Source organism: Varanus komodoensis, unplaced genomic scaffold (genome assembly GCF_004798865.1).
Source record: "Varanus komodoensis strain SLA01 unplaced genomic scaffold, ASM479886v1 scaffold5, whole genome shotgun sequence".
Lineage (NCBI taxonomy): Eukaryota > Metazoa > Chordata > Lepidosauria > Squamata > Varanidae > Varanus > Varanus komodoensis.
This window is the reverse complement of record NW_025336087.1, coordinates 22,378,662-22,403,365: the sequence shown is the minus strand read 5'-3', so window position 1 is coordinate 22,403,365 and position 24,704 is coordinate 22,378,662. Positions and strand designations below refer to the sequence as shown.

Here is a 24,704-nt window from a genome sequence, read left to right as displayed (position 1 = left end):
GAATTTATTGCATAAACTCAGCAGCTTAAATTATATTCCCAAATCTTCTTATAGACAAATCTGGAACAGATTTTACATAATTTTTTGAAGCAAGTTGATAGATGAACTAATCACAGGCAGGAGTGAACAACTCCATAATGGTCAAGGTAATGACCACAATTGCCTCTTTACATCTTTATGGAGATGGATTTCACCCAGCAATTTGAAAGAACTGAACATTTGTGAATAAGAGGTGAACATTAAGACTGAATAAGAATTAATTGTGTGTTCCAACTGGGCTTTGTTTCTTCTTCCTCTTTGAAAGTGCTCTTGAGCATTATGATGATGCTGTCCAGGCTTACTTATCAACTTACCTCACAGAATTTGAAGATATTCTAGGAATTGCCCTGGCTTACTTTAAGAAAGGACATTTTCAAGAAAGTAAGAAGGGTAAGTGTCTCAAATACTCATCATGTGTATGGATTTGCAAGATAAATTATTACTGCAACTAATTGTCTTTCATGTGAATATGTTTCTACTTCAAATACTTGAATTGCGGCTTGTTTCCATGCTTGTCCATTCTGCTGACTGAAACTCTTGAATGGAGGTCCACAAATTTTGGCTATTCTTGGTGTCCATTCAGAATGTGTGGTCACCAGCCTCCAACAGGAATGGGCAGAATATTGCTTCTGACATCATGCCAAAATTTAGAGTATTTCTGAATTGCAGTACAGCACAAAATAGCCTGAGCTGTCTTCCAGTCTTGGAGCTGAGAAGTGGAAATAGATACTGCTGGGGGCTGGGTGATCTGCTCATATGACACCAGTACTATTCCAGTTACATAGGTTGCCAGTGGTTTCCACACCCAATTTAAAGTACTGATCAGATCAGGTAAAACTTTATTATGGTCAAAGACCAGCTCCATTAATTTAAAGTACTGATTTTAGCTTTTAAAGCCATATATGATTGGGCCCAACTTAACCGAAGGACCACCTTTTCCTGTACCAGCTTGACCATACTTCATGGTCATCAACAGAGGCGCTTCTCATTCACTAATGACCAAGTGCAGTTAGCGTAGTGATACAAAAGATAAGGCTTTTCAGTGGCTTCACCCCCAGTGTTCTGCCAAGGGTTTGTCAGCCCCTTCTTTGAAGACTATATATGGCTGTCCCATAATCTGTGACCTAGAGTTTTTATTGGTATTATGTGACTTCATAATATTTTATTGTGTTTTATTTATAACCTTCCTATGCTGAAGATGCAGATTGGCTAATATGAGTGCTCAACTTCCATGGGGTCTTTGAAATGTTATCTTGCCCTTTGGTTCTTTCTATAAAATTAGGACTGGCTTTGGCCTGAACTGTTTCTCTCTGTTTTTCTTATTACTGTGGATAGAAAATATTTTTAAAGTAGGAGATACTGCATTCCAATAAACATGCAGTTTCCCAGCTTACTTGTACTCATTGCAGATAGAGAAGGGATGGAATGTACAAACTCAGGTCCCACACTAGTGGCTTCCTAGGAGCAAATAAATGCCTGAACCTTTTTGAAATTCAGCATCAGAAAGAATTTCTTGCTGGACTAGACCCATAAAGCCAAATTCTACCAATGTTAAGTGGCAGGGGGGTTGCATTTTTCAAACAGAGACGCCATAGTCCACTTGTAAATATAATAAATGTATGATTATCTTTGCCTATATGAAATAATAACTTGAACACTTATGTTCTCTGCATAGCTTGGTCACTCATATGTTAAGTAAGTTGCAAGATAAGTGAGTCATATACAAATAGATTATTACAAAAATATAGAAAGTACCTTTCTTTCTGTAAGGTGCTGCTTATCTTGGAAGTATTTGATCAGGGATGTTTCCTCATTGTTCTTCTGAATTTCTCAATTTAATTCTTACTATTATTAGCTTATGAGAGAGCACTTTCTGCTGCTGAAAATGAGCAAGACAAAGCATACATCCTGACAGCCCTTGCCATAATGGAATACAAGCAGAATCAAGTGGAAGCGGCAAAGGCCCTCTTGTTTAAATGGTATGTATAAGATCCTGACATTTAACTGAAGTAGGTGAGCAAGCTGATGCTCTCCAGACTTCAGCTCTTGTGAACCCCAGCCCCAACAGCATGGTTAATAGAGGTATAAAGGAGTTGTAGCCTGAAACAGGTGGGAGGGATCAGGTTGCCTGTCCCTGATCTAAAGCAACAGTTATAATACTTTGAAAGTAATGATTGCACCTTCTAATGTGTTTGAAAACAATTTGAGAATATCCCAAAATAAGATTGTAGCTTCCATATATTAATGGGCTTGAAGGAATTATGGGACTACCAACCATTTTGCACTAGTGAGTACATTTAAAATTTGAGAGAATGTTATAGTTGCTTTGCAAAATGACTGTCATGAGTGAGGGGCTTGCAAGTTTACGAAATGGTTGCCAATAGACATGGCTAGTCATATGACACCCTTTCCAAAACTGATGAAGCTTAAAGAAAATAAAAGCAAAGAATAAGTACAGGACAGACGTGTACTCCAAATTCCTCAAGAAAACTGGAATCCACAGTTTTCTCTTACAATGTCTGTTTCACAGAAAGCAGAGTGATAAGGCTGAAAAATGGGTGATATGAACAAGATGACTGAGTACCAGGCAGAAGTGAAATTTGAGCCCCAATTCCCATATCATATATTTGCCTTCACAAAGCACAGGAAAATATCAGTTTCACAGAAGGCAGACTTGATACTCTCCCTCCCTCCCTTTCTCCCTCTCAAACAAGCAGACACATGCACACCAAGCAAAATGCATACCACACCAAATTAGACAAACCGGCTAATGTCTCCATATGCACGCACACTTGGAGTTGTACACAGACCACATTTAAAAAATCAGCCAAAAATGCACATGCACATGCCATAGGTAACCCGTGTGGACAGTTAGACATGTGGCAAATCAAAGCTCTGGACTGCAGCTACACACTTAATTTTTCTAAGAATGCCTTGGTGTCCATGTGGAAGTGTAGAGGCTTTGGTGAAGCAGCAAGATGTAACATCGCTTTATCTTGATCTTAATAACAAGAATTGCAGTGGTCTCAGAAAAACTGCCTTGCTTGTAAATCTTAGATTCTATGTGTTAATAAAGTACTCTGATTGAGAGCCAGAGCAACTTATACCCTTATATTAGAAACTGTGCATGCTTGACTGTTTTTAACCATCTGTTGGAGCAGTAATAGCATCCTATACAATATTAGTAATTTATTTTAGAAAAAAATGATAACTTTCTTCAAAGATACATCACTTTAACAAGAAGGACAAAGCATTGCTATAAATATGTAAACAATTACTGTAAAAGCTAGGTTATAGTGCTCCAATTAACTGGCAGCATGCTCCCATCTAATATTAATATTAAAAAATTGAATATAGGTTTGGCTGGAAATAAGGGGGAAGCAGCCAAATGTGAAGATTGCTATAGAGTTAGTCCTCAAATTTTCAGTCTAGTTGTGCTGAGCTATGTTTTTAAAGCTGTTCTTCCAGTTGCCCACAGAAGAAGTTATAAAAATTATATTAAAGCTGTATTGATTTTCTACTAGTAGTCAATACATTAGAGGCAATGTAGTTATATTTAATACCATTCCAGTTGCAAAGTATCATTAATGTGGGTCACCTATAGATTTTGGCCTTCATTCATCAAGTTTCTTATCCATTTGTGTGGTTGGTTGTGCTTGCAGAAGAGCTTTCAGAGTCATTCTCAGTTTTATGTCTTTTACCCCATCTATTGATTATAACTGCATGTATTTGCATATGGGAGGTGGTAATACGACCGGTCCTGAAGAAAGCGTCACTGGATCCAGAGATGGCCACTAACTATAGACCTGTGGCCAACATCCCGTTTCTGGGCAAGGTGCTGGAGCGAGTGGTGGCGGGACAACTCCAAGCACTCTTGGAGGAAACTGATTATCTGGATCCTTTTCAGTCCGGCTTCAGACCCGGGTACAGTACTGAATCTGCCTTGGTCGCCCTGTACGACGACCTGTGCAGGGAGAAGGACAGGGGGAGTACATCCCCGTTGGTTCTTCTGGACCTCTCGGCGGCTTTCGATACCATCGACCATGGTATCCTTCTGGATAGACTTGCGGGATTGGGGGTTGGAGGCACTGCTTTGCAGTGGTTCCGCTCCTATCTCGACGGTCGATTCCAGAAGGTAGTGCTGGGGGACCATGTCTCTACGTCATGGCAGCTATGCCATGGGGTACCACAGGGCTCCATTCTATCCCCTCTGCTATTTAACATCTATATGAAACCGCTGGGAGAGGTCATCAGGAGGTGTGGGCTGCGGAATCATCAATACGCTGATGATACCCAGCTTTACCTCTCATTCTCCACTAATCCAGGTGAGGCAGTGGCTGTGCTGAACCGGTGCTTGGCCGAGGTAAGGGAATGGATGAGGGCCAATAAACTGAAACTCAACCCAGACAAGACGGAGGTCCTGTTGGTTGGCGGATCGGGTTTCGGAGAGGGTGGATTTGACCTGGTCCTGAATGGTGCAACACTCCCTCTTAGGGATAAGGTCCGCAGCTTAGGTGTACTCCTCGACCCGGAGCTTTCTTTGGAAGCTCAGGTGACAGCGGTAGCGAGGAACGCCTTCCTTCAGCTTCGGCTGATTAATCAGCTGCGCCCCTACCTGGAATACGACTGCCTGGCGACGGTGACACACGCGCTGGTGACTTCCCGCCTAGACTTCTGTAACGCGCTTTACGTGGGGCTTCCCCTGAAGACAGTCCGAACACTTCAATTGGTGCAAAATAGAGCTGCCAGGTTGCTGACGGGGACGGGGCGTTATGCTCACATGACTCCAGTCCTCCATCAGCTTCACTGGCTTCCCATTGAAGCCCGGGCCCAATTCAAGGTGTTGATTATGACCTACAAAGCCCTAAACGGCTTGGGTCCTGGCTACCTGAACGAGCGCTTACGTCCGTATATGCCCGACCGCCCTTTGAGATCTGCGGGAGAGTCCCTTCTCCGGGAACCCTCCATGAAAGAAATTAGGAGAGTAAGTACCCGGAGGAGGGCTTTCTCTGCGGTGGCGCCCAACCTATGGAATTCACTCCCCAAAGAGGTCCGCCTGGCACCGTCGTTACTGGTTTTTCGGCGCCAGGTAAAGACCTTTTTATTTAAACATCATTTCAATTGTTAAAACATATGATCTGGCCTGGGCAACTTCTTCTTCCTTCTCTTTCTCCTCCCATATTTTTATTTTATACTGATAATTTTAATTTTGTATTTGTAAATCAATGTATTTTTTGTATTGTTATATTTAATGGTAATTTATTATGTACTATTGTATTTCAATGTATTTTATCATGTTGTAAGCCGCCCCGAGGTTTCGGCAAGGGGCGGCATAGAAATGTTATAATAATAATAATAATAATAATAATAATAATAATAATATGGATAATCAAGTCTACAATAGAAAGCTTACTATGTCAAGAGAATACATTGCTTACATTTTGATGCTCAATATGTTCCTCTTAATTCACATGCACAACTTTTCTAACTTGTCAGGTTTGGGGAAATCATAGGGGATTGACATTGTTCACTACTTTTCCCAGCTGAAAAATGTAAGATTTTATTTGATGATAAATGAATTGTGTAGTAGAGCAAAATTTGTGGATTGGACATACAAAACAGTAGACATACAAGTCTTGGTTTCATGCACTCTGTTCTGCCCTCATGTTCTGACTAAACACAATCTGACATTCCATCCAGATTTGGCAAACTATGATTTGTGCATATTACAGTTTAAATGAGGGAGTCTACTCAGAGGAAACAAAAACAATCCATAATAATTTCATTGTGAACCACCTAGAGAGCCTTCGAGCTATGAGGCAGCATATAAATAATAAAATAAAATTCCATCTACTTCAGATTTTTAACTACTAATGGGGATCGTCCTTTGGCTTAATATTCTAGGCTTCTCGACCCGAGAGACACACTCAACAAAGTTAATTGGGAGTGAGGCTGCTATTATCTTCTCTTTCTTGAAAGCAAAACCAAAAACAGTTGTGGATACAATTGGCTTTGTATGCATAAAGTCATATTGCTAAATATGTCATATTAGTCATATTCTTTTTTGTCCTTTTTAATGAACAATGATACTCTACCTTTAATAAGGAGATCTTGCTGTCCTAATTTATCAACTTAAAAGCAAAACCCACATATTTTTGCAGGCACTTTGAAGCTGCTGCAGTGATATCTATGGGAATATCTTTGAAGTGCTGCTTTCTGCAATATATGTTTCCATCTCATTACTTCAGGATGACTGGAAGGGATGTCAGAGAGGTCTTTAGGCTGTGTGTGACTAGATCCCTAGGAATGAACAATTCACATCTTAGGAGACATGAATTCATTAACACAATTGGTCTGTGCCACTGCCAGTTCTGAAGAAAGTATCTTCAAGGAACCTCACCTGCTATAGTTTGTCGTGTAAATCTCCTGTTCCTGCAGGGTGCTGAGCAACATGCTAGCAGGATATAGTTGCTTGTTGGAAGTAGGCATTGGGTCATCAGAGAGCTGAGGAGGAAAAGATGAAGCTCACTGATTCCAGGTCAAATTGCTGGTCATTGTGTAACCAGACTGTTTACTCTAGCTGGCAGCAGCTTTCAAAAGTCTTCACTAGACCAAAGTAGACTCCTTGGAATATTCCACTTAAAAGAATCTCTGGTAGAATGGTTGGGCTTGGGTGATGTTAGGCGTGAACCTGGGCTTTTTCTACATGCAAAGTGTTCTACTGGTGAGCTAAGACTCATTCCCATTTTGTAGTTCTGGACCATTTCACAGGTTCAGAAGTGCACACAAATTTTAGTTGACAAATAACATTTAGATTTCTAAATAGCATGCCAAGTTAACAACAGATCCATCACATTTTATGTAGTAATAATACACTGAGTAGCCATTTATCTGTGTTGTACTTACAGTTCTATATTACAGGAACCAAATGTGGAAAGTCTGCAAGCTTTATGCACTTTAGGGCTGATAAAGCAGGATGCTACACTGGCAACAGCAGCACTTAAAGAATTATTAAAGCATGTAAAAAGAAAAGATGATTATAAGAAGTGCCTTCTCACGTCTGCTGTCTATGCATTACAAGGCAGAAATATGGCTGTCCGGAGACAAGTTTCTAAAGCTATCCACAGGTACATAATCTGCTTTTCTGAAAAAGAAATGTTACTATTATATCATACCCTTCTGTTCTGTTTTGGCATTACAACCACCTTGTGAGGTATGTCAGGCTCAGAAGATTTACTTGCCAAGACTTCGCTGTGAACTGCAAAGCTGAACTGAACTAAGTGGAAATGTGAACTAGGGATTGGTTGATCAAGCCGAAATCCATCTCTGATACATTTGCTGGACTCTTTTTGCACTCTTGGTCCTGGCTGAGCCAAGCCAAGATCAAGTCTACCAATAAGCAAGAAACTCTAGTGACTTCTTTGCGCAAAGTACTCTATTTTTCACAAAGTCTGCAAAACCCGCAAGTCACTTGTGTAGAAGCAGAACTTCACTTGCTCAGTAGGCGTATAGGCAGCCCATGTGCAACATGGCCTTGTAGACTCACTTGGACTCACTTCCTGCTGGACTCCTACACAAACACTTGGTGCAAATTGAGTTTAGGGCAGAGAGAAAGCAAACTAGAGTCCAGGGAACTTAGCTGAGAAAGTCTGATGGATTCCCACCCCTAAACCAGATTCCTTACGCTTCACTAATGTGAAACTTTGCATGGCTTTATATGTACATGTATTCAGACTCCTTTCTCTGGTGAAAAGAAGTTTTATCTACTCAAAAGCCAGACTTTTAAAATTGCAAATTCCGCTGATTCATGTCAAGTGAACATCCCCAGCTTGATATGAACAATTGACTGAACTTCAAAAGCACTGACTTCCTATAAAATAAATGAACTCTTAGTTTAGCCATTCTTTCTCTTCTTCAAAAATGAACAGACAGCTCAGTGGGGAAAGAACATAAAACCTGATGGAGTGATATCTGGTAAAAGAGGAAGAACAATTTCAAGAATGAACTTTGTTTGCTTTTAAAAAATCATTTGTTATAACTAAGAAATTGTGGGTGCTTCCAACTTAACATTAGTCAATCCAACATAATAGGCAAATCCAAACTCCAGTAAAGTTTAGAGTAGGATCGCGTGGAAGTGTTCAGGCCCCATCATGTTCAAATGATGCCATGGGAATTGCAGTGGTATCCAGATTTCAGATTTGGACTAAGAAAAGTTACTTTCTAGGGGTAGAATCCAAAACTAATGCTATTGATACTTGTTTTAGCAAAATACATTTCGGATTGAGCCAAAGAAAGTGCATTCAGCCCAAATTACAACTTATAAGGAAAATGTTTTGGGGGTTGTGAAGTTTTGCCTTATTCTTTGAAATGTTGACCTGTCAGTATAACTTCAGTTTAAATTTTAGTCTAACCCAATTTTCAGTAATTTTTCAAACTAGTTCTTGCATTTACTTATTTGCCACATTTTAAATCACTACTTTTTATATAAAAGTTATTTTTTCTAGCTTAAAAGAAAAAAGCTTTTTTTAAAGCTTTTTCTAGCAGCTTGCTAGTGCTCCTCAACCTGGAGCTGTCATTGGAAGCTCAGGTGACTGCGATGGCGAGGAGCGCTTTCCTTCAGCTTCGGCTAATCCTACCATCGCCTCTACCTGGAGGAAGATTGCCTAGCAACAGTGACACATGCATTGGTTACTTCCCGGTTGGATTTCTGTAACGTGCTTTACATGGGGCTGCCCTTGAAGACAGTCCGGATACTTCAGATGGTGCAGAACAGAGCTGCCAGGATGCTGACGGGGACTGAGCGTTATTCTCATATAATCCCAGTCCTCTACCAGCTCCACTGGCTTCCCATCGAAGTCTGGGCTCAATTCAAGGTGCTGGTTATTACCTATAAAGCCCTAAATGGCTTGGGACCTGGATACCTATAGGAACAGCTTCTTCCCTATTTGCCCTCCCACCCCCTGCGATCGGCAGCAGAAGCCTTCCTCCAGGAACCCTCTGTGAAAGATATTAGGAGGCAGAGCACCCGGAAGAGGGCCTTCTCTGTGGTGGTGCCCCATCTATGGAATGCGCTCCCCAGAGAGGTCCGCGTGGCGCCATCATTATATGGTTTTCGGCGCCAGGTTAAGACCTTTTTATTTCATCAATATTTTAATATGGTATTTTTCATATTATATTTTTAACTGCAGCCAGAGTGGGTCGATTTGTTATGTTGTTGACACTTTGTTATAATTTATTTATATTGACATTTGTATTTTATTATGTAAGCCATCCTGAGGCTTTTGCAATAGGACGGTATATAAATATCACAAACAAACAAACAAATAAATGGATGGTGTAAGTTAGAAAGTGTTGGCTTACAAATGGTTAGTTAAAAAGCACATTTTATAACTTCAGTCTTTATCGATGGATTTTACACTATAGAATATAGCAATTTGAGTCCTGCTGTTGTCTCTTCTCCAGCAATCCAGATAATCCTGCCCTGTGGTCTCTTCTATCTCAACTGGTACCGCAGTATACACCACAGAACGCAAAGGTGAATAAGCATGGGGTGAAACATATATGGGCATTTGCTAATATGCTTAATTACAATTTTAATAGATAACATGTTACTAAAACAAGTTCTCAGCATCAGCAATTGTACACAACTGTGAATTATTTTGACAAGCAGTTTTCAACATGCTCTGTTTTTCAAATGTGTATTAACAATACCTTTTTTAAGCTTCTTAAAACCTATCTATCTATCTATAAATAGACCTTGAATGCTTTGATAAGTATCTAGGGTAGTTATTAGGAGATCAACATGTTTCTATTGATGATAGCGATTGGCTGCTTCCTAAAGCATTGCTAAGCTCTCACCCACCCCAGATAAGACCCTGAAAGCACTCCATGGTTCTAATGCATGCTTACTAGCTCTGATCGATGAAAATTTTCTGTAGCTATGGCCAGAACCTATGCCCTGGAAATAGAGCTCTCCAGGGGAAATAAAGTTGCCTTGGTATTTTAGGATACAGATGGAGTGTGGGAATTGAATAGACACTTTTGCATTTAAAGAATAGGGGCTGCTGTATTTAGCCAACCATGGTCCTCCACAGGCATTGCTAGGGGGCTATCCTAGGAGATTGAAGATAACCTTCCTGCACTTTCCAGATGAAGCTCCCTTCATTTTATGTTTGCTTTCTCTGAAGGATACGGGATAATGATGGGAGGTAATTGCTGCAGCAAATCAGCTCTTGGATTTACCTATCTGAGTTTGCTTGCAACAGCAGTACAATCTCTCACTGAGTTTCTGTGCTTGTTCTGTCTGTGGAGACACCATTTGTCTCCCCTTGTCAGCAAAGATGTACAAAGGGCGGGGAGCAAAGGGAGCTAGTGGCAGATTGAGTTTTATTAATCCCTTTGAGAAGTTAGAATATTTAAATGTACTGACCTATTTGACATTTTCACATGTATTGATCCAAAGGGCAGCAGAATTCTTCTGGCTCATTAATATGTCATACTTGTCTCTGTCTTACGCTGATCGATATTTTACTTCTCAGGGTGGCGCTGCAGCAGGAACTGTTGCTCACATTCTTGATTTGAACCATGGAAAGGTTAGTGTTTTCCTATTAAAAAAGGTTTCCTACATGGTAAATTTAGCGTGATTTTCTAAAATACAAGAATAATCATATGTAATATGTTCCCATGTTCAGAAAGCCTTGATGAATACTGCAGTTAATCAGTTGGCTGTAGGATCTCATACAACTGAAAACGAAAAGAACAATGCATTGAAGAATATCCAAAAGGCAGTCCATCTTTCCCCAGGTGACTTCTACTTCTGCATCCAAAACTAACAGTATTTAAATTTAGGCAGGATTCAGGGACTTTACTGGAAGACTGTTGAGTCACACAATGCATAAAACAAAGTTGGTCCATACAAAATGAAGTTGGTTCAAAATAAGCCAATCATTTCACAGTCAAGCAATCCCTTTATTATAAAGGTAAGCTGACACGATCAAAATTGTGGACAAACTTTTATGATCACTAGATCTCTTTTGGGCAAAATGTTAGAGAAAGTAAGGAGTGAGGAAGGATGACCTGATGTTGAAGTCAGCATCATCCAAGTCTTAAGAAGGAATAGAGTAGTGTAGGTAGCTGAAACACCCATATTGCTTGGCAAGCAGAAAGCAAAAGTAAACAGAAACATAGCATTTTTTTATTAGTAAGGCTGAACATAAATTTGGGTAATGCACTAGGTAAAAGAAGGTTAATAGAATTGAAATTGCACAGTAGTATTTAGTAGCTGGAAGGAGCTAGTCGGAGTCCCATCTAAAGGTGGTAGATACTTGTTGATTTGTAGAATCTTTTTTCTGAATGACTAGATTTCTAAATTACAAAATTCCAAATTTTCTTTCTTTCTCTTTTGTCAGAAGTGGGATGGTAGGAGACTATAAATATGGGGGTTGAAAGACTGAGGCTTTAATTTCTGATCCCGAGGTTAGAGGAGAAATGGAGTTGTGTTGTAGGTTATTGATTTACAGTGTGTGTTGCTATTTCATACTCTAGTAGGCGGCTCTGAGCTTTTGGTGTAAATGGATGAAATAAAAACTAAAATCTCAACTTGGTGTGAATTTTTTACTTGGCTCTGTATTGATGCATTGTTTATAATATTTGGATCCTAAGTAAACATGTTTATGAGAACCTCTTCCTAAAGAGCAGCATAAAGACCCTGAAATTCTTCTAAGCATCTGTATCTCCCTGTGCAGACTAAGCAAAAGAAACCAAGTTTTACTCAGCTCTTAAGCTCTATATATAACCCCTTCTTGTATTCTGAATTGTTTCAGTGTTGGTACTCCTGCAGAAATAGTTGTACAATGTTGTGCTGTTTATGGAAAAATCTGCATCTCCCAGTATGAGATTCTTACTGTTTTAGGCTAGGCAATGATAGATTCAGTAGGTATCCATTTTAATACTTAGGTTTTGTATCCCTGGGTACATCCACTTTTATACCTGGGAAATGACAGTTCAATTTTTCTTTTCCAGATGATGCTGCTGCTTGGGCAGTGCTCCTGGCTGCCTGTCATGCTGAAAACACAGTTGCTTGTCTGCATAATGCACAGCCCAAGAGAACACATTTAATGGAAATGCTTGTAGCTACAATTTCAATAAAAAGTAAGGATTTATTGTTGGTATGAATATGTCATTTTGCAAGGAAGATTTCAGAATTTTTCTTCCAGCCTTAGTCATTGAAATGAAACGATCAGTTCATGAACATACCAACATATTTGGGTGCAGCACAGTTTGTCTAATGTAGATAAAGTCACAAAATCCCATAAACGTAACTCCAAAATTTGGAAGTTGCTTGGAACCACTCCAGAAATGTTACAGTTCTAGTCCATCATCATAGAAAAAATGACATAGTCACTGCCATCACTGAGTTGAAAAGCTGGGGAAAAGACCTGGTTTGATTATCGTGATGATGATTACATTTATGTACCACACCCAATACTCTCACATGGGACTGCAGATACAGTGGAATGAGGTAGCAAAATAAAGGTATAGAACTTTCAGATGTCAGCTAGAGGGCGTGTTAAGTGTAATAACTTCTTGTTGGCAGAAAATTAGGCTAGAACTTTTTTTTTTTTTTTTGGGCGGGGGTGTTTTACCTGACGGAAATGTATGACATAGTGGAGCATCTCCTGTGGCCGCACCTGCAGCCTGGTACAGTCCATTATCTCCTCCTGCCACATGGCTAGATTAAACCTACATGTCTGTTGCAGGAGCATGGGGCTCTGTATATAAATAAGCGCTCATTCATGTCTTGACCATCCTGAAAAACAGTGTGACTAGCTGATAGATGTTATGCATTATCTTTTCTCTATACTGTTTATACCATAAGTGCTTCTACTGGTGTTAAAGGACATTGTCACAGTTCTAATGGAAAAAATATGTAAATGTAAGGACCTAGATTATCAGACAGAATGAATGCACTGTTATGATTTAAAGTATTAGCAGTTCTGGCAGTGTTTCACATGAATACCGATATCTAGTTAATCATTTTGTTAGGAATGTGTGAACCTTGTTAGGAATGTGTGAACCTTCACTTAAAAATTGGAAATTTAACTCAAGGCTGCTTTATGTGCATTCAGAAAACAAAGATTATAGCAAATTCAGGGTTTGTCTTTCTCCTTCCCTGCTGTGTTTGTAGCTGCAGCATGCAGAAATTGACTTGAGCTCAAGGATAAAAGAGGGCTGCTAAGCATTGGGGAGCTTGTGGAGTCAGTAAGGAGAGGAGGTCACATCTTTGCCCAAGGCTTGACAAGGAGCTAAGCCTTTAAATATACATAACACAATTTATGCTATACAATTATATACCAATGCAAGAGTGGTTTTAATTTAAAATGTATTTTATTGCATGTTTCGTTATCACATGAACATAGCTTCTGGTACTGAGACTCCAGATTTAGATGCAAATAAATCTTGAGATTTTGAGAAATAATACTTTACATGCTTTCTAGCTAAAGAAAAGGATCTTCCAGCTCCCCATGCTCAAGCTCTTGAGGAGTGGTCTCTTTTCCAAGCTATTACTGGCTTAAATGAAACAGGCAGAGCCGCAGAAGCCGAGGCGCTCTGCACAAAGGTATGATCATTCTCAGGATAGTGTCTGCTGTGAATCTTTGAGTAGAGAGCTGAGATACATGCATTACGGCCTAGTCAGTTAGAAGGACAATTCCATACCATCTTCTTTTCTGCTTGACCCAAAGATGTGAGGTTTTACTTTATTGATTTCCCACAAAGGGGAAAAGGTGTTGTAACTCTTTGCTATCTAACTAAACATCTCCTAGGATAACCAGTGCAAGAGAAAAACACAACAGAATACAATTATTTTATGAATGCTTTCTGACACTTTTTGGTTGCCACCCTTAAGGGAATTTACTCAGCGATAAATTAAGATGGTAATTGTGTCGTCTTCTAGTAAAACATGTCTGTGAATATTCTTGTTCTGCAGTTCTACTTCTTTACCAAAATGTGTTAGGAATTACTTATTAAATATCGCCTGTTTTCAAAAATTGGAAGAAACTAGATTTTTTTAAACCATTAGGTTGTTGTAAACAGAGCAGATGCAAGTAAGTGTGCTGATCCTGCTCAACAACCTAGGGATGCTTCACAGATTAAACCCTGGGCTCTAGTCTTGATTGTTTCTCCTTCAACAACCCAGAATATTGAGTCAGACATCATGCTAAACAGCCCAAAGATGGACCATCCCTGTGTTTTCTAGCCATAGCTAGGACAAACAGTAAGAACCAGTATACTTGCCTGCTTCCATTTCATTCACAACAACTGATGATTTAATGTGTGGGGTAGGGGAAGGAGGGCTTGTGACTTTTGATTGTGGGCATTGTTTTGAATTCTGGTTTCAGCAAAGAATGTATTGATGGCCAGCTTAATAATAATTGTGTTTTACTGCCTTGCTTTTTGCATCTATTTTTGTAAGAGACACACATTCCTTTTTTGATTGTTAATAACTGAGAGGCCTAGACCCTCAGAGTCACTCAAAGCTGTATTCTTCATACAAAGACCCTACTTATCCTTGAAACTCAACCTTTTTTTTTTCTTTTGGCCTCTAGGGGTTGAAAATGTTTCCCGAACAACCAATGTTGTACTTGCTTTTAAGACAAGTTCAGTGTAAACCCCTTATGCAGTCTCACAAACAGCTTCCTGATGCCATCCTAGAAGAGCTGCGGAAGGCTGTGATGTCCAACTCCTCTTCAGTTACAGCTTGGCATGTAAGATTGGAAATTATTTGTTTGTGGTCAGATCTCTTTTTAATCTCTGATTACAATCCAGCATAACAGTTGCTTCTTATAAGAAAGTAATATGAAAGCTGATTTTAAAAATTCACTCAGAAGTTTGAACGCTATAGTTAGCCATGCAAAACTATAGGAGGTACTAAATTTTGTCAGCTTTGACAAGTGAAACCCTCCACTTAATTTGGAATGGGTCTTTCTCAGCTTTTTGGGAAAATTGCCAAAAATGGGTGCTTCCATTCAAGCAAGAACCCAAGTCAACCAAATAAAACACTAAATATTATACAATATTAGTTCTGATACTAAAATTGTTCTGGTTACTTTTGCCTGTTTACACTGGGTCAATAGTGCTAGAAGAAGTAGACTTTCACATTCTCTTCTCTCCATAGTGCAGCCCCTTCAGCCCATAGAAAATGCTATATAGAGAGTCAGGAGACCCTGCTGAACGGGATGAGCTGTGGTGTGGGGGGAAGAGGGATCCCCAAAAATCAGCTGGAAGGACTTTTCCCTTCTGCTTGCATGAAGTCTCTTCCTTCCACATAAGACAGCTCATGAATCAATGTCTAATTTTTACTTAAAAGATCAAAAATGCAAGTATGTATTGTACTTCTAGTAGTCTTGAAATGAGGTAAATAACATAATGTACTAGTAAATGAAATCTATAACACATAATGATGATTTTCTGAGATGAAAATATACACATACTTCTACGACACATAAGAAAATCAGTAGTGGTTTCCTCTTGTGTAGTATTTTCAGGGGGTTGGGGGTGGGGCTGACATAAGCAGGAGGGACACCAGGCCCTTGTAAACACCTACATCTGGATCCAATCTAACTGTGTCCAAGACTGTGGGAAGTTCGTGGCTGGCAGGATCTTTGACCTGTGTATGCCCAACAGGTATGCCTGCCCACATGGGTATGCCGGGAAAGTATGTACTTGTGCCTCCTCACTCCCACTCTCACTCAGTTTTGCATGGAGACACAGACACAGTGAGAGGAAGAAAGAGAGCATAGTTTTGCAGGTGGAGTAGGTTTTACAGTCAGGCTATTTACTTGTCCTTCAGCATCACACCCCTAACGTCAATAGAAGTTGACATGGCTGCCTGTGGCAGAATAGATACTGTCAATAACTCTAACCCTGCCTCAGCACATCAGCTCTTGGTAGCTTCTCCAGTTGATCTTTAGAATCAAAGTAGCCTTTTCTTATTCACTTTGATGCCATTCTTCTGCACTGAAATGCACTTGATACTTTGCCCAAAGAATATGGCTTTTTGCATTTCATTATTGCAAGCAAAAATGTTTTAATGTTGTGACCAAGAACTGAAAGAACAAATAGTGGTTAAACACAGAGCTGTTTTTTCACTGTTTCTGGAGAAAAAAAATCTTTAGAATACAAATTCACATGGGCTAGAGGGGATGTATTTCAGATATAGAATTACCCACCTATTCTACTACATGCTGCCTTCTTTCTTCCTGTTGCAGTTCCACTAGTATGATCACTGCTAACATGTACCGAAAACCAAATCATAAAATAAGTACAGGATCCCTTTGGAATGAAATGCAATCTTACTACATAACAAAGCTTTGCCTGATAAATTTGATTTTATTGACTTAGACATATCTAATGCATCTGAGATAACTTTGATATCGTTATCTTTTTTTTTTTTTGCTTTAACACAAAGTAATTTTCATCTACTAGAGCTCCTCAACAACATTTTTCTCGCTCTTTCTCTGTCTGTGTGTGTGCATGCATGCATGTGTGGACATAAGAAAATAAGGAAAGCCATGCTGGATCAGACCATCATGTCTAGTGCTCAGTATCACAATGGCAAACCAGCTGCTCACAGGATCACTCAAGCAGGATGGGTACAAGACCTCCTCCTGTCCAAGCTCCTCAGCAACTGGTGTATACAGGCATGCCACCTCTGGTAAAGGAGGCACCACCTAGCCAGCAGGACTAGTAGCCACTGATACTCTGCTCCTTTATGAATCTATCCAATCTCCTTTTAAAGCCATCCAGATTGGCAGCCAACACCAATTCCCATAACAGCAAATTCCATAGTTTAACTGTAAGTTGTATGACCCTGCATTTGAGTATTATGGGAGAGGGAGAGAAATGCCTCCTTCTCTACTTTCTGCACACCATGCATTATTTGAAACACCTCTATCATGTTTCCCCTTCTTTGCCTTTTTTCTAAGCTTAAACAGTCCCACTGAGAGAAAAAAACAGTCATGTTATTTTGTAACAGAAAATTATAACGGTTTCAGTGTTCTATGCTCAAATCACATTAATGCTGGACAAGTGGAAGTTGCAAAAAAATTATTACAATATGGAAAATGTGTTTCAGTGTCCAGACATTCTGTTCTTCCTCCATTCTCCAAATGCTCAGCCTGCAATCTGTGTCCACTGAGCATACCCTCATTTGTACTTCTGCAAGCCTCATACTTGGAGAACTGAGTTCACGTTATCTATGACATAAAATATTATTAAATATACTAAAAATAGCAGTCAAGTTTGCCTTTCCCCTCCCTATTATCCCTGGAGTTAAATACAAATATCCAGAATGTGCTGCTAGATCTCATGATTTTAGTGGTGCCTCATCCTCAAAAGTGGTCATTTTCTTAGCGAACAGAAGTATAGGGATGTTTGAAAAACCATGTTAAGATTTTTTATCTGTGGCTTGGTGGCAAATCTGTATCATTTACACATAAATATATGGCCATGTAAGTATTTGATCCTTGAGCTGCTGCATCTTTTAATCTCATCAGACTACTAGGTTCTGACCATTGTGTTTTTAGCCAAGAATATCATTGCTAAGTGCAAAATTGTAGATACCTATCTTTGTCAGTACATGCTCTCTTCCATGCATGAGCTTAGGCCTAGAAGAGAAAGGTCCTTTCACATGAAAAAGAGATGAAGAGGAACAGATGCAAATCGAGCTTGTGCACAATGGCAGGAGTAGGAAGAACATCAAATGATTCATGAAAGGGAATGGAATTGTAGCAAACAAGTGGAAAGCTTGAAAATAAATAGCTAGAAGATTCAGACCAGATAGTGTAAAGACTTAAGTGCAGCTGTGGAGAACCTCTGGCCTGTGTTCTGAGTCTTGCCCATAGAGGTTCCCCCTCTGGCCTACAGAAGAATCTCTGTGGGCTTTGCCCCTTCTCTCAGGCCTCTCCCTCCTTCCCAAGGCCTCCTGAGAGGGAAGTTGGTTTAGGTGTAACAAAGAAAAATTCATACTTGCAAGTAGCCACTGACTTGCAGTGAATTAAAATTGTTCCCACCCAACTACCTAAGTTAAAAGAGCGCTTCCACAATGCGTGTAACGCTGTCTTGTCTCACAGTGATATTAGGAAGATCGCAGCAGGTCTTTTTATGGTTAAAAGGGAGACAAAGCTCCCAGAGGGCAGCTCTGTATTCCATAAGGGAGTTGTGTGGCAGCTTTATAGCTATTAATCATGGTGAGTTTATATTACCAGCAGTGTCAGAGGCAGCATGTTTCTGAATATCTTTGGTGTTATTGAGCTGCTGTCCTGTTTGTGAGCTTCCCATAGGCACCTAGTTAGCAGCTGTGGAAATGGAAAGTTGGACCCTTGATCCAGCAGGGCTATTCTTACAGTGTTATCTGGCACTCTGAATTTTCGGCATAGAGCCTCTTAATTGCCCTTTCCCTGTGCCCAGTCATGAAGGCTGGGGCCCACAGAACGGAAGAGGGTGTCCAAGCCAGCAGAGTGTGTGCTCCCATTGCAAGGCAGCATTCAGATATGTCCCAGCTGGGGTGGGATACAGAATGGCAGGAGCAGTAGGGGAAGTATGGGAAGGTTCAGGAGGCATAGGCAAAGCAGAGTAGGTAAAGAGCTACCATCAGCAAGATAATTACTTGCAGGTCTTGCTGAGTTGAGTAGAAATGGAAAGAGAATTCTGGTAGCTTAGGCCAGTATGAAAAAGGGGATTTTATTAGTAAGCACAGAGGACATATATGAGAAGCTGCAGGTGCAGCTGTATTTGGTGAAAGCTTCGCTTTGCAGATATTAAAATGATGGGGTCCCGATAGACTGTGAGCTAGGCATGCCTAGCAGAGGCTGAGAAAGAGAGGGAAGGTTGGCTTGCATTGCTCAGGTCACCTCTTGATCCCATCTCAAGCTGCTGGTCCCCTCAGCACACACACTAGGCAGCCATCCCATCCCATTCAGTGCAACTATAATAATTGTCTGAGAGCCTACAGATGACAATAGGGAAAGATTGCTCAACACTGGAAAAGTGAAGAACCACCCACCGATGAACTGATTTTAAAAAAGATTTTGGACTGTGCAGAAATTGATAGATTGACTTTATCATTGAAGGAGAAAGAAGATACTGACTTCTGTCAAACTTGGGACTCTTTTTACTATTGGTTAGAGAAACAGGTCTTCGTATAGATTTAAACTTGTTTTTAAGCTATCATAAATGGAAAAAAATGTGGGGGCTGACCCAGTAGGCCCGATGTTTTAGATGATTGATGTCGTTTTTAGTTTTTCTTTGTTTTTAGGATTATAATTTCGAATAAAAAACTTATAAAAAAAGATGACAATAGGGAAAGGGAGGGTTGCAGCTTTTTGTGGGTGACATTAATTTCCCTGGTAGCAGCTCCCTAATTTTGTAAATATATTTTGGATAACACCGGTAAGCAGTGGGACACTCATGTGATCCACAGATGTTACCTATGCTGATACCCCTGGAAGCTGTGTTTATATGTAGAGGCTATGTTTCTGGCTTAAGCTCTCATCTCCATGACTTAAGAGGGGCACCTGTCCAGCATGTTTAATATTGAGTAAAGCTTAATGCCAAGCTCCATGTAGATTTACTGACCTCTGGCTCTATACTTCTACTTTAGAGTGCTAAAGAATAGTAAGATACTTTGTGGATACTTGTATTTGGGGTTTTACTTGCTTTAAAGTAACCTTTGCTGCTGGTGGGTTGGTTGGTTTGTTTTGAAGAATGCTTAATGAAATTATGAGACTAGAAATGTAAGTATGCAGTAGAAGAAGAATAAAAACAAAGTTGCCAGCCTGAGCAATGGACTTCATTCTTCCTTCCAGTGGCTGGCACAAGTGTACCAGTCTCAGCGGATGATGGTTGCTGCAGAAATGTGTTACCGAAAAAGTCTGCAGGTGGCATCCCAGCAGGGCAACTGGAGTGGGAAGCTCTCTAGCCTACTAAGACTTGCTAAGCTTGCGCTAGAAATCTGCATGGTAAGGGAGATAAGTTATTAAATGATAAATTGCACTGATTTACATAAACTGAGTTTAAAATGCAATAGGGCGCTTCTCATTTCGTGAGTATGAGTAAAATCAGAGGATATAAAGGGCAAGAGTTGTTCCCATACAAATTGTGTGATCAAGTAATGTACACTAATCAGCTTTAATCAGAAGTGTACTATGAGGGTTACTGCATTCTTAGCTATCAAGCCCGTGCAGAGGAGTTTCATTTCACTTAATTCTAAAGGCAAAGGCAGTTTCAGCATTTCACACTGCCAAATTGCAGCAGAGTTTATGCAGATGTGATGGCATCTTGCCTACCAGTGTTCCAGCCAGAGTTACTAAGATGATTGTTTATTACTGAATTGTTAGACAAGCACATTTCATCTGTCATCATTTGAGTGTGCAAATGTTATTAATTTATACCTTATAAATGGGCCTGAAGTAGCCAGTGCTTTTTCTTCATTCTTTCCCACTGGAAAGTAGAGTGCTGTTTTTTTAGTGGAGTCAGAAATCCTTTATCAAACATGCTTCATTAACTTACCTGAAATTGGTAAGTAAGTTTCTGGGTGGTTCATGGCATATAAGAGATATACTAGCACTTCTCAGTGAATTGCGTGTGATGTGAGTGTTTGAAATAATATAAGATCATGATCTTCATGAATTAAGAAAGTGAGTAAACTTTCAAAGTAAGATTTAACCATGAACATCTTTATTTGTCCATGAGGCTGTGTGAAACACTGCACAGAAAGAAAGTTTAGTTACATTGACAACGGAAGTTTAATTCCATTGTATCCACATTTCTAGAAACCTGTTTTGCTGCATAAACCATTCAAACCATTCTTTAGAGTGATTAAGTATAACATGAAAATTGTAAGCCGCCCCGAGGCTTCGGCAAGGGGCAGCATAGAAATGTTATAATAATAATAATAATAATAATAATAATATAGATAAGCAAAGTGTTATGTTGCATCACATGGGCTAGTTTAGTGCATTTTGATTTTAACATTGTTTCTGCTTAAAGGCTAATATTTCAAAAGATCATTGGCAATCTCTGATTCAAGAAGCCACAACAGAAGCTCTGAAACTTACCTTCTGCCCTCTGGCCTTTCTGTTTCAAGCACTTCTGCAATACAACCGTAAAATGGGCTCCAGGTATGTACTGGTTTGTCTGTTACATGACATTTAGTCAGAATTGTGGATATAATGAGAACATTTCCAATTAAAGATAGCCTAAAATGACATTTCCCCAAGCTGGTGGCCTCGGATTACAGCTTCCATAATTCCCAGCTTGTATAGCCTATGGAAGTTGCAGTCTAATATACCTAGAGGATACCAACTAGGGAAGCGCTAAAAACTCTGACTTCATAAAAATCTGATATGAGGAAGGAGATGGTGCTTTCAACTGGTGGTTTCTGGCAGGTTTCTACTGCAACAATTTCCCTTGCCAAATTAACAACGCTTTTAAAACAGAAACGTGTCTTACTTCTTAGGAGTGAGAACTGCTATATAAAAAAAGAAAGCAAAATCTCTGGCTGTACATACACCTGCCTTATTCACACTGAAATCATCCTTTGACTCAGAGCCAAGAAATAAGACTAAGTGGGCCCATGTTCACACATAACTAAGCCACCCTGTGAATAAGCTACACAGTATGAGTTGTTCACAAAACAACCCATGGTGCATCCAACAGATGATTCAGCACTCTGTGGCCTGTTTTATCCCTCTTTCCTCTTAGTCCTCCCGCTGGTATCTCAGTATCCTTCATAGCAGAACCTGCTTTGTCTCCCTCTCCATGTTTGAATGGCTGCTGCTTTTCATTCGATGCCTGTGTGTGTGTGTAATTTAGGGTTCTCCAAAAAGCAGTTTTGGAAAATTGTTCAAGTCTCTTCAGCAATTTTTAATTGTCTTAAAGAGACACCATTTACTTGGTCCAACTCAGTTGTTTCTTCTGCATTTGTTTGCATTTTAGAACTGTGAGGGAACCACAATCATCACAGCAATAAGCATGCTCTGAAAAAAGCGTGCGGCTCCCTTTTTTGCAGTAGCTAGGGGAGTAAAAAAGGTATATGGGAAGTGTTCCTCTGCCTCTCATTCTTATCCTCACAACAACAACCCTGTGAGGTAGAATGCGCTGAGAGTCTGACTGGTCCAAAGTCACCCAGTTGGCTCCATGGCTAAGTGGGGACAATGACTCAGATCTCCCGAGTTCCAGTCCCACACTCTTAACCACTACACCACACTGGCTCGCAGCAACTGTGTGTAAATTAGCCTGAATGCAATTGCACCTTGTCAATCTGTTACCTGTTCCACTTCCCGTTGAAAACTGGAACTTACAAGGACATTGATAAGGTGAGACCACACATAGAGACAAGGTGAAACCCATGGTGGGCGTGTCGTGAGCGGAGCTGGCTGGAGCCAGGGGGTCAGACTAGATGGCCCGGGAGGCCCCTTCTGCCTCGCTCTGTTTCTATGTTTCTATTTAAGGGTTTTTCTGCTTCAGGATCTAGATTCTTTCTGTTCCTTCGTACTGAGTGCCTTAAATATGTGTGAAAACTTGCTGTGCAGAATGTACTTTTTGAATAGAAGGACCTAATTTGAACTTTTAAAATGCTACTGACTCAACCGCATTTTCAAGTAATTTTATTTTCATATCTTGTAACATCTAATTGGTATTCCAATTTCTCTTTTCTTTGTAGAGAAACTCGTCGCATGCTAGAAAGAGTGGTGTATCAACCTGGGTATCCAGAAACTGTAATATCAGTTGCCCGATGGTATCTCTTAAGACACTTATATGCCAAAGATGATTATGAATTGATAGATGTAAGCAGTTACTATTACAGAAATGCTTTTGATTTTTTCTTCTAGGAACTAGGCACAGCTGAGTAATTCTTGGGATTATTATTATATGAGGTCAGCGAATGAAGTCTTGTTCTGTGTGTCCACTGGTTGAGAAATTTTAATGTACTGGCACTTGAGCCAGAAATTTTGTGGTGCAGGTATGGAATGCCCTCCCCAGGAATTCAACCTCAAACATATCTTTACATACTTTTTGTGCAAGGTTAAAACTTTGTTTCTTACAAGGTTCTTAGCTTAGTGTGTTTTTATAATATCTGGAGTATTCATATGCTGTATATATATGACATATCTATTTAGATTTAATTGTACTATTTGCGGGGAGGTGTAAATGCATACCCTAGCTTGGGCTCTTGAACAGAAAAGTCGACAGAATCTGATCATGCACTTCCCCTTGGGAATAATATGTGCCATAAAAACCTGCGGAATTATTCTTTCCAACACCAGCAGGAAAGAATGCTGGTGTTGGAAAGAATTCCCCTGGTCACCATTCCCATGGAGAATTCCATGCCTGTCTCAGTGCAGAAAAATGCAAAATGAGTAGAGGGTGGGAGAGTTAAATTTGTGCGTGGCCCTACCTGCTGATGTCAGCAAATTGTGGCCCCTTCTACTGACTCTGTCCAGTCCATGAATGTCCCAGTGGTGGGCAATTTGGCCCCACCTAAAACCTGTTCCTCACCCCTATATATTAAGTAGATAACCCATTCTTCAGAATAGTGAAATCTGGTTTCCTTTTTACACCATGTGTACCCATGGATTTGTGTACCCATGGAGTTGTACTGTCAGCCATTAATTGTGAAGCAGTATGTGTGACTAGCAAAAAGCAGACAAGTGGTAATTAGCAGGTCATTTAAGAAAACTAGAGAATTGTGGTTTTGTCTGAGCAAATGAACTCTCCAGTCTCTCCGGTGCTCCATAAGAAAATGCATGCTTTTGTAGCACTGCTTCTATTTCGGTCATGCTTTAGTTTTGGTCTCTAGAAGAAACATAAGATTTCCTAATTTCTTTCTGCTCCCCAGCAGGAACAGTGCATGTTTGGGGTGGCAACAAGGAGTCATCAAAAGAAGTGGACAGCTGTTAGTGCCAAAAACCTGCCAGGCTCCTACTACAACCTCTTTAGCAACCATAATGATAACTGACATGTTTTGATTCTCAGTACTGGGGTCCAGCACTGTCTTGCACCTCCCAGCAAGCAGTGAAGAATAATACATTAAGAATAAAAAGAATATGCATTTGTGGAGCACTGATGCTTTGGCAAAGAATACTGTGTGTCCCAACTCTTCATTATATGTTCACATGGTAGCCAAATTGCCATGGAAATATAGCATGGAAGTAGATTGTCCATGAATGGGTTACCTTGATAATAGACATATTATCTATTATTCCTGGGGTAAGTCATGTCATCAAGTGCCCCCTTTAACTTTTGACATGTTAGTCAGGAAATAACTTTTAGTTCTCATACTGCTAGGGTGAATGTAAGCATTAGCACTAATGTACCATTGTCTCTCCCCACCATCCTGTACTCTTCTATAGGCTCTGGTGGCAAATGCAAAAGTTAATGGAGATGTTCGAGCATTGGAACTAAACAAGAAACTCTCAGCAGAAGCATCCTAGTATGAGTTCCATTGAGGAGTCAGACAGATGAAGACTAACTCTAGATGCCCAAGGAATCAACAGCAACATAGCAATTATTCCTTAAAGTCCAAGGAACTGTTTTATTAAACAAGTTGTAGCAATTTTCCAGCATATTTGCAAAGGAACCTTTCATTAAACTGTTGCAATTCA

At 40.0% G+C, this 24,704-nt stretch overlaps 1 protein-coding gene across 1 annotated transcript in view; it reads left to right on the top strand.

Annotated features, from left to right (window-relative positions):
* The window catches only part of TTC37 (tetratricopeptide repeat domain 37), a 60,127-nt gene extending 35,423 nt beyond the window's left edge, over positions 1 to 24,704 (top strand). The window contains exons 29-41 of the mRNA XM_044446335.1: positions 305 to 429; positions 1,895 to 2,018; positions 6,948 to 7,166; positions 9,502 to 9,574; positions 10,578 to 10,631; positions 10,731 to 10,842; positions 12,061 to 12,189; positions 13,536 to 13,657; positions 14,646 to 14,804; positions 19,905 to 20,057; positions 21,088 to 21,218; positions 22,763 to 22,886; positions 24,453 to 24,704. Coding sequence (XP_044302270.1) covers positions 305 to 429; positions 1,895 to 2,018; positions 6,948 to 7,166; positions 9,502 to 9,574; positions 10,578 to 10,631; positions 10,731 to 10,842; positions 12,061 to 12,189; positions 13,536 to 13,657; positions 14,646 to 14,804; positions 19,905 to 20,057; positions 21,088 to 21,218; positions 22,763 to 22,886; positions 24,453 to 24,533 — 1,606 coding nt within the window. The 3' untranslated portion in view covers positions 24,534 to 24,704. The remainder of the gene's footprint in view (positions 1 to 304; positions 430 to 1,894; positions 2,019 to 6,947; positions 7,167 to 9,501; positions 9,575 to 10,577; positions 10,632 to 10,730; positions 10,843 to 12,060; positions 12,190 to 13,535; positions 13,658 to 14,645; positions 14,805 to 19,904; positions 20,058 to 21,087; positions 21,219 to 22,762; positions 22,887 to 24,452) is intronic.